At 47.8% G+C, this 13,514-nt stretch overlaps 1 protein-coding gene across 1 annotated transcript in view; it reads left to right on the top strand.

Moving 5' to 3' along the window:
• The window catches only part of TJP3 (tight junction protein 3), a 39,037-nt gene extending 25,853 nt beyond the window's left edge, over positions 1-13,184 (top strand). Inside the window, exons 8-16 of the mRNA XM_048497784.1 lie at positions 462-552; positions 3,069-3,136; positions 5,084-5,162; positions 5,389-5,545; positions 7,200-7,308; positions 8,426-8,645; positions 11,573-11,772; positions 12,802-12,897; positions 13,045-13,184. Of these exons, the coding sequence (XP_048353741.1) occupies positions 462-552; positions 3,069-3,136; positions 5,084-5,162; positions 5,389-5,545; positions 7,200-7,308; positions 8,426-8,645; positions 11,573-11,772; positions 12,802-12,897; positions 13,045-13,184 (1,160 nt within the window). The remainder of the gene's footprint in view (positions 1-461; positions 553-3,068; positions 3,137-5,083; positions 5,163-5,388; positions 5,546-7,199; positions 7,309-8,425; positions 8,646-11,572; positions 11,773-12,801; positions 12,898-13,044) is intronic.
• The last annotated feature ends 330 nt before the right edge of the window (positions 13,185-13,514 follow it).

Raw genomic sequence — 13,514 nt, 5'->3', positions numbered from 1 at the left:
TGCATCTATGTTCTTCTGTAGTGTTATTTTATCTGCCTACGTACTCTTCTTAACATGTGGACAGTGAAGTCTAGAAACTTGCTTTCAAGGGGGGAGCATATTTTGTACAGGGTTTTCGGCCTCCTGCCAGGTTCTACGCATTTGCAATGCCAGGGTTCTGACTTCTGGCTTTGGGTAGCTGGTTCTAAATTCATGGGCGTGTGCTATTTTCAAATCGGTTTTTAATGGGTTCCTCTGATTTGGCTGGACTTGAAAATATACCTAGCAGTATTTCTCGCATGTTGAAAGTCGTTGCTGGCGTTGCGAGCCCAGAATCTCACAACAGAGGTGGAATTCTTTGAAAAGCTGAGACTGAATTTCTGGTGAAGTAGAAGGGGGGGCTCCCCGAGCAACTATAACTGCAGGCAGTGAGTACTGGAGGCGAGGAATGACTCACCAGCCCCTACTGTCGGTCATTTCAGACATCTCCGATTTGGGCTCGGATACCTCCATGCCTCCCCCAGAGTGGAGTCCGGAACAGCCTCCTGGTTCTCTGCAGAGGAATTCTCTCCTGTAAGTGACTGTTTCTACTTCTCCTGCTGCTTCTACATCTTGAAAGACTGAAGGCAGCTACTGTAGATAAGGCCACTTATCTTTCTGGGCTTCAGCAAAAACACACTTGGGGCATATTTGCATGGCACAATTACACTGAGGTTGAGCCAGGATCATGTATACCTGGGCTATTTTATCCCAGGTCTGCCTTCGCACGGCTCTCTGCTTCTGCCCATGAGCAGAGTTAGAAACGCTCCAGTTTGTTTCGCACAAACCGGACTTCTATATTCACTTTGGAATCACGTCTGGGCAGGCCCAGTGTCCCGCGTTCTGATTTGCTGTTGTTTTTGAGTGGCAGCTTGAATGGACGTCAGGCGGGGAGATCAGGCTGCTGGGCGGGGAAAATAAACTTGGTCTGCTCCCAGTTGGTGTTTTTGTGTATGTGCTGTGAGATTGGAAGAAATTGATCTGTGTTTTTAATGGTTTAAAATAAGATCTTGCTGTCAGAGGGAGGAAACCAGTGAAAAGGTCTGCTAATTGATTTTAAAATAAAGCTTGTACTGAGGGAAATAGACCAAGTGATAGTTCTGATTGGCTGTTGCTTTTGAGTGGCAGTTGAAAGCACCTAGGAGCTTGCCTGGTATCCTACGCTCAGATTGGCTGCTGTTTTTGAGTGGCAGCTTGAATGGACAATCAGGTGGCTGGGCAGGAAAATAAACCGGTCCTGGTCCTGATTGGTTTTTGCATGGCACAGGCAACAAGCAGGGTCACACCAGGATTTTTTAAAAAGAACCTCCAAACTGACGATTTTTGAAAATCCCAGGCTAAGGTCAATATTGCGGGGCGACACCGGGGCAGACTCTGTGCAGCTTCGGGAGCCGTGCAGAATTCCCGGCTGCACAGGGATATTTTCCGTGCTCACCCCGGGATATTTTGACAGTGCAAAAAACAGCCTTGGTGTGCTTCTAAAATTAGAAAGGTGGAAGAGGAATGGTACCTTTCTTTGGTTGGTGTTTGGAATATGCTGCCACAGGAGGTGGTGATGGCCACTAACCTGGATAGCTTTAAAAAGGACTTGGACAGATTTATGGAGGAGAAGTCGATCTATGGCTCCCAATCTTGATCCTCCTTGATCTCAGATTGCAAATGCCTTAGCAGACCAGGTGCTCAGGAGCAGCAGCAGCAGAAGGCCATTGCTTTCACATCCTGCATGTGAGCTCCCAAAGGTACCTGGTGGGCCACTGCAAGTAGCAGAGTGCTGGACTAGATGGACTCTGGTCTGATCCAGCAGGCTAGTTCTTATGTTCTTATGGTTAGCTAGCACACAGAATAAATTGTGGGAGAGCCAATTTGAGTGTTGCAAGAGATTGGGAGATCTGAATTCAAATCCACACTTTGCTATAAAAGCTTGATAGGGGATCTTGGGCCTGATACTCTCTCTGTCAGGTTTGCCTACCTTGCAGTGTTGTTGTGAGGAGAAAATAAGGAAAGGAGACCCATGTGTGTTCCCTAGCTTTGGAAGAAGGGAAAGATAAGAATGTTCCAGATAGACAAAGGGCTGTCGTCCTAATGTCCATGGGCTTCTCACAGACATCTCTGACCGCTGTCAAGTGCTAGACTAAAGAGATACCGTTCCATCTGAGCTAGACATGGCAGCATTCTAGTTCTTGTTTCAAGGTATCTGATGCCACCTTTAAAATATTCATTTACATTGCAAAACGTATGTCTCTTTTTACAGTCCTCATAAGAGCAACCGAGGCAGCTAACCAATTAAAACATGAACAATAAAATCACGTTTTTGAAATTATTATGACAATTCAAACAAGAGCTATATCTATATCTCTTACCCAATATAATTCGGTAATATGCTAAGTGTCTTGATGACGAGCCGTCAACCAATGGGCGCGCAGGATTCTCTCCTGTGCACCATTGGTGGGGGGTCGTCATTGTGGCACCATTCCCCCACCTACCTTCCCCCCGCTGGTCCGACAGAAGCTGACTCTTACCTCCGCTTGCTCTTCCCCACACCCCAAACTGAACCCAGGTCAGCTCAGGCAGATTGAGTGTTAAGCAGTAGGGAGGGCAGCACATCAACAGAGCCCAATTCTGTCTCTCAACACCAGCAGTGTCCTGGATGGGACACCATGCTAGGGTAAGGTGACCAGATGGTCACCTTTGTGAACCTGTGAGAGGGCGGGAAACGGCAAGCCCCAGAAGGCCGTGCTCCTGCGGCCGCGCGCACGGGAGGCTGCCGCACTGCCTTGCGCCCCAGAAGGCAGTGAGACAGCCTTCCAAAAATCTGGACAATTTAAATAACCCGCGGGACGCGGAACAAATTGTTTGAAGGCGGGACTGTCCCGCCAAAAGCGGGACATCTGGTCAGCCTGTGCTAGGGGGCTGGAATCTTTGTGGACTACGGGGACACCAGCTCCCCATCTGCCGGACCTTTGCTGATGTGTCACCAAATATTTAGGACAGCACACCGAAGGCAATGAAAACCGAGGTTCCACTGTATTTGGTTTTTTCCACCCTTCCAGGCCAAGAAAACATCCAAGCTGGGAAGAAGTGGTGCCAGAGAAGGAGTTGCCCATCTCCCCAGTTGCTGGTGAGTCTGGCATTCTAAAGTTGCTTTGCCCCATTGCCAAGTTCAAAGAAATTCCATGGCCCACTAGTCTGATCTCTGGAGAAAAAGAAGAGCTTGGATTTATATCCCCCCTTTCTCTCCTGTAGGAGACTCAAAGGGGCTTACAGTCTCCTTTCCCTTCCCCCCTCACAACAGTGAGGTGGGTGGGACTGAGAGAGCTCTGAAGAGCTGTGACTAGCCCAAGGTCACCCAGCTGGCATGTGCTGGAGTGCACAAGCTAATCTGATTCACCAGATAAGCCTCCACAGCTCAAGTGGCAGAGCGGGGAATCAAACCTGGTTCCCCAGATTAGAGCGCATCTGCTCTTAACCACTACACCACGCTGGAGGTGGGGTGGGGGCTCATGCGGAAGGCCCACAAAGCTCAGGGGCTGCCCAATGAATGAAAATTCCCCTTCCCTCCAGCTGGAGGCCTTTGGCAAATTCTTGCCTTCTGGAGCTTTTGTGACCTTTGGCCTTGGATGAGCGACCTACTAGATTAAAAAATTGCTAGCTACTTGGGTTCTTTTTTCCTATTCTTGTACGCAGAATTGGGTCCCTCAAGAGAAAAGAGTGGGGAATAAATTCAATTCGATTCATTGTATGGCGGCTTTGAGTCAATATAAATAAGCATACAGGGTAAAATAATACACATTCATAAAACCCCTTTAAAGGGGGAATAGTTTACAAGAAGCAACGAACAAACAAAATAACAATACAGTTAATAATACAATACTATAAAATAAAATGAGCAGGGAACATTTAAAATATCGTGTTTGCCTGAAACAATTTCCCTTCAAACCTTCGACAATACAATTTCCCTTCAGTCTGATTAATTAACAGCACTACTTAAGGTATGACAACTTTATGTGCCATTGTATTTATCAGAGAGGAATTTATTAATTTAATCACTTCCAGAAAATCCCAGGGTCTTATTGCACAGAATTGCACGTTTTTGCAACCGAAAAGCAATCTTTTTGCAATTTTAACGTTTCTATTTCCACTGACTTGCATGGACATGATCTCTCCACCGTTGAGGTATTGTTGAATTTTCCCTCCAACATAACACAGGGCAGAACAGAACACTTTGCTAGTGTAAATGTCCTGCGGTGGAATAAATAGACTTGTGGCTGAGTCTGGGAAGGTAGTGGAGGGGGCTTTGGTTTTTCTTTGCAGGCCTAGTAACGGGAAATGGTGGGGTAGCCCTGAGCACGTGCAAAGTGTCACCATTTGCACTAACTAGAGATATTTTTAACCTGGAAAAAAATGGCAGACTTGCCTGCTCGGAATTGGAGTGCACTTAAAAACAGTGGACACGAACGTGCGGCACCCCAGGCACGCCGACAAGGCTGCAGGGCCTGCTCCGTGGCGAGCAGTGCCCCAAGAGATGGCTATGGGCTGGTCTGTGGGATCTTTTGCAGCCTGGTCTACATTGAGGCAATGATATGTGCCCAGTGGTGGGATCCAAAAATGTTAGTAACAGGTTCCCATGGTGGTGGGATTCAAACAGTGGCGTAGCGCCAATGGGGCTGGGCGAGGCATGACGGGGGCGTGGCCGTGCATTCCGGGGCGGGGCATTGCTGGGCGGGGCTGTGGCAAGGACGCAGCCGCTGTGTCAGTCCTTGGGCAGGAAACAAACGCATGCAGGCGCAGGCTGCCACGCACGCCGGTGCACCTCCTGCTAGACTGCTTCAAGTTCTGCGCGCTACTGCTGAGGAGTGGAGGAGGGGTGTAACTAAGGCAAAAATCACGTGGCAAAATCACCCATTAGTGACCCCCTCTCAGCACACACAAATAATTAGTAACCTACTCTCGGGAACCTGTGAGAACCTGCTGGATCCCACCTCTGTATGTGCCTCTATCATTCCAACATATTGCTGGGAGCAAGTCACTTAGAGGTAGGTGTTTCATTTTGTCTCTCCATCTTCAGATGCCCAGGGAAGCCCTGGGAACAGCAACAATGCCTTCTCCAGTACCAATACCGGCCCTTCTCAAGGCAGAATTGAAGGGTAAGAACCTCCTTGGTCTCTAGCTGCTGTTCTGCACGTTAGTCGGTGGCCTCCGAAGACAGGGCCTGCCAGTGGCGTAGCGCCCAGGGGGAGAGGGGAGGTGTCTTGCCTGTAGCGTGGCGTGACGGGGCGCAGGTCGCACACGTGCCCCTGGCACAGTTCTCCCTCGCTCCGCCCCTGGGGCCTGCCCTGCTTGGTTCTGAGGTACCCTCTGTTGTACTCGCAGGTACAGCCCAGATTCCAAGGTGGTGCGTTTCGTGAAGGCCAAGAGCATTGGGCTGCGTCTTGCTGGGGGCAACGACAAGGGCATCTTTGTGACAGGCGTACAGGAGGGAAGTCCAGCCGAGTCCCAAGGCATCTTAGAAGGGGACCAGATTCTCCAGGTATGTCTGTGCCTGACAACCAAGTTTGTGGCATGAAAAGATACCCCTGTTAGGAAATGTGGCTGGCAGCACTCTTAGAAAGAAAGAACTCCCTCAGCTGGGTTGAGCCAAAACACCGTCTAGCCCGGCTTCCTGCTTCCAACAGGGGCCAGTCACTCACTTCAGGGAAGCCCACAAAAAAGGAACAGCCTATCATGCTTTTTGTCTGGTATTTGAGGTATATTACCTTTGGACACGGAAGCTCTATTCATGATTGGGCAGAGGATGTTCCAGCTAATGTTCATAATTCATACCTTGAGGCGGTAAACCCCCTCAGCCGTAATTTTTCTGTCAGCCAACACTGTCATCATCTTTAGACTTTTAGTACGAATCAAAGAGAAATCAAGACTCATTTCATGCCTGGTTTTGTTTTCAGTACCAACCTTTGGCAATTTAACAAACTTATAATTTCCACTGGAAATGAATGGGTGCATGTCTTTTAAAACAAAACTATCAATTAGTTTCTGGGGCTCAAGGCTGCAGGCTGTGATGATGTATACTTTGCCCTCCTGGCTCAAAAATGCTTTTGTTGGAATCTGACACCTGGAAGATGACAGAAACTAGGAAGGCAGGGGGCTAGATAATATCCTCCTGGCAACCCCATCAAGAGAAGTTTTGTTCCATCAGGAAGAAGAAGAGTTTGGATTTATATACCCACTTTCTCTCCTGTAAGGAGTCTCAAAGTGGCTTACAAACTGCTTCCCTTCTTCTCTCCACAACAGACACCTTGTGAGGTAGATTGTGCTGACAGAGTTCTGAGAGAACTGTGAGCAGCCCAAGGTCACCCAGCAGGGTAGGAGCAGGGAAACAAATCTAGTTTACCAGATAAGAATTCACCATTCTTGTGGAGGAATGGGGAATCAACCTAGGTTCTGCAAATTAGAGTCCACTGCTCTCAACCACTACACCATGCTGGGTCTGAGAGAGGAAATAAAATCCCTGGGCATGGTGGGAGAGGGGTCTGTTTTGGCTGCTTCCATTTGGAGAAAGGCGCCCTATTATCTGTGCTTTGCTTGATGGTCACCATTGCCATGTGGCGTAGACAAAGGGCTGTTCACCAAGACAAAGACGCCAAGGTAAACTTTTAGAACAGTGTAATTTCTACATTAGAGGGTCTCCCTTAGAATAAGAACAGCTAGGGCATGTACATTGAGAGGGATGGGGGAACTGTGCATTTATGCCTTTGTTTTGTTTTGTCTTGCTCAACTGGTTGCTGTTCAGAGTTTGTATGTAGATGTTGGATTTTTAATAATTTATTTACCACTTTAAAAGGTGGTAGTTCTTTTCTGTACCAGATTTAGACCTCCACCATTCTATTAAAAATGGGTGCTAAGAGGAGGGAGGTGGCTGGCTAGTTTGTGATCCCCCAGAAGTGCAGGAAGCCGTCCCTGTGGTAACCTGGGTAATGGGAGATGTGAGCACTAAACCAACCAAAAAACAAAAACACCTCAGTACAACACTAAAAAACAGAACAAAACAAACACACACAAAGACGTAAGAACAACGATTGAAACATTTATTACAGTCGTTAGTGATTATGGGAACTTGGATTGGTGAGACTTCTTTGGAAGATTCTCCGCTTCCTCTTGGTTGTTCTCCTTTTCTTTCTTGACAGGTGAATGACAAAGTTTTCCACAACCTGACGCGGGAAGAGGCAGTGCAGTACCTCTTGGAGTTGATGCCAGGCGAAGAAGTGGTTCTACATGTTCAGAATAAGCAAGACAGTGAGTGACTCAGATGTTAGATCCTGGGACAGAAATTCATAAATCCCGCTAGGATATCATATAGAGTGCTAGAAGAAAGCGTCCCGTGCATAATGGGCCAGAGTTTTCCTTCAACTTTTTGGCTCTTTTGTATGTTTTGTGTGGCCTTTTGTATGTTTTCCAAGATGAACTGTAAACTAATGCTGTTTACATCAGTTTACAACTAATGCCAGTTGGCCATGGTGGCAGGGACTGATGGGAATTGTAGTCCATGAACACCTGGAGCACCATAGGTTGGCCACCCCTACTCTAGAGGAATGGTTTGGCGGCAGTGGTGGGATCCAAAAATTTTAGTAACAGGTTCCCAGGGTGGTGGGATTCAAACAGTGGCGTAGCGCCAGTGGGGCTGGGCAGGGCACGACGGGGGCATGGCCGGGCATTCTGGAGGCGGGGCATTAATAATTTCTCTGTTACTGTAAAAAACTCTTACTTTTTAAAAAAAGTTCCTAATTTCCAGCTGGTATCTTTCTGTCCATAATTTAAACTCATTGAGTAACAAGTAAGTCCTATCGTCATGAAGCTGCCAACAGAAATCAACGACTTCTCACTCTAATGGACTCAAGGCTCTGTCAAATACTACTTAATACTTTCTCAAATACTTCCATTTTGTTTCTAGAAATCAAAGAAGGATACTTTCCTTAAACAAGGAACTTTACCATATTTCTAAAACATGTTTTTAAAACAGCCCAACAGGGAGAATTATCTCCGCTTTCTACCTTCGCCAAGCAATCCAGCCGACATTAGGAAACAACAACAGGACTTTATGGTTTTTGGACCTAGTGGAATTTCTAACAGAAAAGCGGACCCAATTAGTAACCCCCTCTCGGCACACACAAATAATTAGTAACCCACTCTCGGGAAATGGTGAGAACCTGCTGGATCCCACCTCTGGTTGGCGGGGTGAGTTTGTTAGTGTGTGTAAGGGGGTAGTCTGTGGCCAGTGCTGAAAAGGCCCTGCTGGGAAGAAAAAGTTGCCTCCTTGGCACAGTTTCACCTCCCTGTGCAAGAGGGAAAATATAAAGGGGTATTTGCAGTGTTTTGTGTACTTCGGGCCTTAGAATGCTGTCTCCTTCCCTAGTCTACAGAAAGACGGTCAAGTCCAACACGGGGGATTCTTTTTACATCCGCACCCACTTCGACTTTGAGAAGGACACCCCTTCCGGACTGAGCTTCACTCGTGGCGAGGTCTTCCACGTGCTGGACACCCTGTACAGGGGCAAAATGGGGAGCTGGCTGGCTGTGCGGATGGGAAGGGAGCTCCAGGAGCTTGATAAGGGCATAATCCCGAACAAGAACAGGTACGGGGAAAGGCTCTCAGCATCCTTGCCGTAACTCTAGGTCAAGAGAAGGAAGCCCAGCGCTGGTCATCTTGAAACTTTCCACAGGGACTCGCCTGCCCCAGGATGCTTGTGTTCTGCAAGGGGATTTAGGGTTGCCTGCTCTGGAGATTTGGGCTTATGAACCTGGGGAGTGCAGGGTTTGGGGAGGGATCTCATTGTGGTGGGTGGGGAGGGTGTAATGCTATGGCAGTGATGGCGAACCTTTTCGAGACCGAGTGCCCAAATTGCAACCCAAAACCCCCTTATTTATCGCAAAGTGCCAACCCGGCAATTTAACCTGAATGCTGAGGTTTTAGTTTAGAAAAAACGGTTGGCTCCGAGGCGTGCGTTACTCGGGAGTAAGCTTGGTGGTAGTCGGTGGCTTTGCTTTGAAGCAACCGTGCAACTCTTCCAACGGGTGAATCACGACCCTAGGAGGGTTTACTCAGAAGCAAGCCCCATTGCCAGCAACTGAGCTTACTCCTAGGTAAAGGATCGTGCTTTAGTTCTTCGCATGAAAATCAGTGGGGTTTAACAGCGCTTAACAGGGTTACCTACACTGCTTCCCCAAAACTAGGTCTTAGGTTTAATGCTAATAATCGAGCCCAGCGGCCCAGGTCAGCCTAGATGTATTGGGGGGGGGGGGGTGTTACTCTGCTCGTGTCTACAGAGAGGGCTCTGAGTGCCACCTCTGGCACCCGTGCCATAGGTTCGCCACCACTGTGCTATGGAGTTCATCTTACAAAACTGCCATTTTCTTCAGGAGAACCCATCCCTGTAGTCCAGGGATCAGTTGTAATCGCAGGAGATCTCCAAAACAACCAGAAAGTTGGCAACCTTGCCTGGATTTCAAGCCTGCCGGCTTTGTTTTTGTTCTGTTTACAACTTTTGTTTTTGTTCCAGTTGCAAAATTATAACCAGGAAGTTGGCAACCTCACCTGGATTTCAAGCCTGCTAGCTTTGTTTTTGTTCTGGTTACAAAATTACAACCAGGAAGTTGGCAACCTTCCCTGGATTTCAAGCTTGCCAGCTTTGTTTTTGTTCTGGTTACAAAATTATATATAACATTTTTGACCTTGGATGAGTTGCATGTTTTCTACTGTGCTATGTCCAGATTTTGGAGAACACAAAACAGCTCTTACATGAAAACAGAGATATTGTGGGGTTGACTTGGCAGATAGGATCGCGAGGGGTGCTTCCTTGTTTGCTAAATTTTCTTTTAATGGAAACTGTATTCCCTCGAGCGCTCTGTTTCTGTCTCTTCCTGTGCTTGGGCATCAAGAACGCCTTGATATTTTAGCCCCAAGCACTGTGAGCTTGGCGAAAGATCAGCCAACAATATAATCAAATTATTTTGAACCAAAGGAGGTTATTATGTTCCAGCACCCCTTAAATTGTTTCAGGTCAAGACACTTGGCAATTATTGAATGATACATGTTTAGAAGAAGAAGAAGAGTTTGGAATTATTCCCCGCCTTTCTCTCCTGTAAGGAGACTCAAGGCATCTTATAAACTCCTTTTCCCTTTCTCTCCCCACAATAGACACCTTCTGAGGTAGGTGGGGCTGAGAAAGTTCAGGGAGAACTGTGACTAGCCCAAGGTCACCCAGCAGGCTTCGTGTGGAGGAGCGGGGAAACAAATCCGGTACACCAGATAAGAGTCTGCCGCTCATGTGGAGGAGTGGGGAATCAAACTTGGTTCTCCAGATTAGAGTCCACCTGCTCTTAACCACTACGCCTCGCTGGCTGTCTTTAGGGCAGTCATCTTTGTGTTTCTCTGAGAGAAAGTTTCTCAGTGCCTTCCTACAAGCACCCAGGTGTGTGTCAAACTCAAAGGTACGACTTGAGACAGGCATGATGAAGATAGGGACTAGGTGAAATTATTTAAATTACTTTAAGCCGTATTATTTTGCCCAATTAATTATTACTGTTTAAGTAGCAAATCCGTTTCAATCAGCCCTACGGTTCCGACGTTAAACAGTAATTTTTCTCTTGTTCATAAGTATGTATTGGTGGTCGACAACTGTAATAAAGATTGAACTTGAATGTTATTCTAGGGCAGGGGTCTGCAACCTGCGGCTCTCCAGATGTTCATGGACCAAAATTCCCATCAGCCCCTGCCACCATGGCCAATTGGCTGATGGGAATTGTAGACCATGCAGGGGGCGTAACAACCATTGGGCAGTTTGGGCCATTGCCCAGGACATCGGAATTTTGAGTCACGTAGGGGCATGTGAGCAATCCGTTTTTATTTTTTGTTGTTTTTTCACATTTTGGCATGCAGGGGGTGCATTTTTGGACGTATTGGCACCAAAACATCAGGGTATCATCAGGAGACTCCCCTGATGATATCCTCCAGGTTTGGTGCAGTTTGGGTCAGGGGGGCCAAAGTTATGGACCCTCAAAGGGGGTGCCCCATCCCCCATTCTTTCCAATGGGAGCTAAGGAGATGGTGGCTATCCTTTTGAGGGTCCATAACTTTGGCCCCCCTGAACCAAACTGCACCAAACTTGGGGGGTAACATCAGGACAGTCTCCTGATGATAGGCTGAAATTTTGGTGCCGATATGTTTAAAAATTCGCCCCCTTCAGGCACCAATGAACTGGTGCAAAAAAAAATTTGGGGTCCTGGTGGGGTTGGCCGCCCATGGAGGGCAATCCAACTCAGGTTTTGCCCAGGGCTCCAGTTTGCCTCGTTACGCCCCTGAGTCCATGAACATCTGGAGAGCCGCAGGTTGCAGATCCCTGTTCTAGTGCCGCTTCAAATGCTTTGTACTTTCCCAGCCCTCTTCTGACTTGGGATTCTGTCTGGTCCTTCTGACTCTGTTTCGTCCTCTGCCTGATATGCCTGGCAGCCCTCAACGGGAGCTCCTCCAACCCCAATTCACTCCTGTCGGTTTACATTCCAGAGCAGAACAGATTGCCAGTCTGGAGAATGTCCTGAAAGCCTCATCAGGATCCTTCAGTTCGTCGGGGGCCCGGGCTGAGTTCTGGAAGCTGCGGGGCTTGCGAGGGGCCAAGAAGAACCTACGCAAGAGCCGGGAGGACCTCTCGACTCTCACCAAGCAAGGCCACTATCCGCCATATGAGAGGGTCGTGCTCAAGGAAGGTGGGGATTCCAGAGGGGTCATGGCAGGACAGAGAAGTCCAGCTGTTGTGTTGAATATCCCACGGGAATGGCCCAAACTAGCCCAATCTCATCTCGGAAGCTAAGCAGGGTCTGCCCTGGTTAGTGCTTGGATGGGAGACCACCAAAGAAGTCCAGGGTTGCTCTGCAGAGGCAGATGATGGCAAACCACCTCTGAATGCCTCTTGCCTTGAAAACCCTTCTGGATTGCCAGCTGCAACTTATCAACACTTTACTAACACACAGACCTGTTGCAGAATGTTTCTTAACATTTCATTGTCAAAGTTGGCACAGAAGAAAACAGACCTCCAGACAAGAGAACAGGAGGTTATAGCCACTCCCCTTTTAATTGGGGAAAAGAGGCAAGGTGCCTGCTGGGAGCTGGCAGGCTTTTCCCCTTTGCCCCTTCCCTCCATATGAACTAAACATTGTTTCACATAAAGATGATAGCTTGGTCAGTTGAGGTGCAGGGGTTAAAAAGTCGTATGCTTCTACCTTAGGATATAGTCCCGAATGAACATGACAATTATCATTCATTTTTACGCACTGCCTTTGTCAAGACCGTAAGTTTGTTCGTTATTGGATATGGTACTTTGAAGCAAGAGCATTTATGCCAAAATGTATTTTTACTTTCAAATGGATGCGGGGAGCAGGGCTCGGTAGGCACTAAGGCCCAGGTGGCACATTCTACAACAAAAAAAGGGTCCAGCATGCTTTGTTCTGTGGTAGAGGAATATACAATCTGCTATCATCTTTATGCGGAACAGAGTATAGAAGCTCAATCTAGTTTTTACTTTCAAATGGATGCGGGGAGCAGGGCTCGGTAGGCGCTAAGGCCCAGGTGGCACATTCTACAACAAAAAAGGTCCAGCATGCTTTGTTCTGTGGTAGAGGAATATACAATCTGCTATCATCTTTATGCGGAACAGAGTATAGAAGCTCAATCTAGTTTTGGAAAGAGCCAGAAGACTCACTGCACCTCCCCCTTGACCTCTTTCTCCTTCCCTGCAGCAACGTTTAAACGGCCAGTGGTGGTTTTGGGACCCATTGCTGATATCGCCATGCAGAAGTTGAGCGCTGAGATGCCAGATCAGTTTGAGATTGCTGGTGGGTGTTTACTTGGTCCAAGCGAAGCGTCCGTGCCTCCTCCCTTCCCCCTCCCCTTCCCCCAAGGAATCCAAGGGCATCGTGCAGAGTTCCCAAATGGCAAGGTGGGGCACGCTGAATGGCTCCTTTTTCTCTCTGTCTTGTTAGAGAGCGTCACCAAAGAAGGAGGGTCCGCGAAAGTCATCAAGCTGGATTCGGTGCGGCACATCGCAGAGCGGGTAGGTGACTTTGCTTCCTTACATGCAGGAGGTGGAAGAAAGGGGTCTGTCCTGGGGGGCTCGGGCTAATCCGATCTTTGGCCAGCTCTCGGAAGCTAACCAAGATTCTGCCCTTGGATGAAGACCACCTGGGAAATTCAGGGCCATGACACAGATGCAGGCAAACTACCTTTGAGTATCTCTTGCGCTGAAAGACCTGCAGGCAGTGGTGGGATCCAAAAATTTTAGTAACAGGTTCCCTGGGACAGAAATTCATAAATCCCACTAGGATATCATATAGAGTGCTAGAAGAAAGTGTCCCATGCATAATGGGCCAGAGTTTTCCTTCAACTTTTTGGCTCTTTTGTATGTTTTGTATGGCCTTTTGTATGTTTTCCAAGATGAACTGTAAACTAATGC

The sequence above is a fragment of the Sphaerodactylus townsendi genome, linkage group LG05, assembly GCF_021028975.2.
Source record: "Sphaerodactylus townsendi isolate TG3544 linkage group LG05, MPM_Stown_v2.3, whole genome shotgun sequence".
NCBI lineage: Eukaryota > Metazoa > Chordata > Lepidosauria > Squamata > Sphaerodactylidae > Sphaerodactylus > Sphaerodactylus townsendi.
This window is presented reverse-complemented; position numbering and strand designations above follow the sequence as displayed.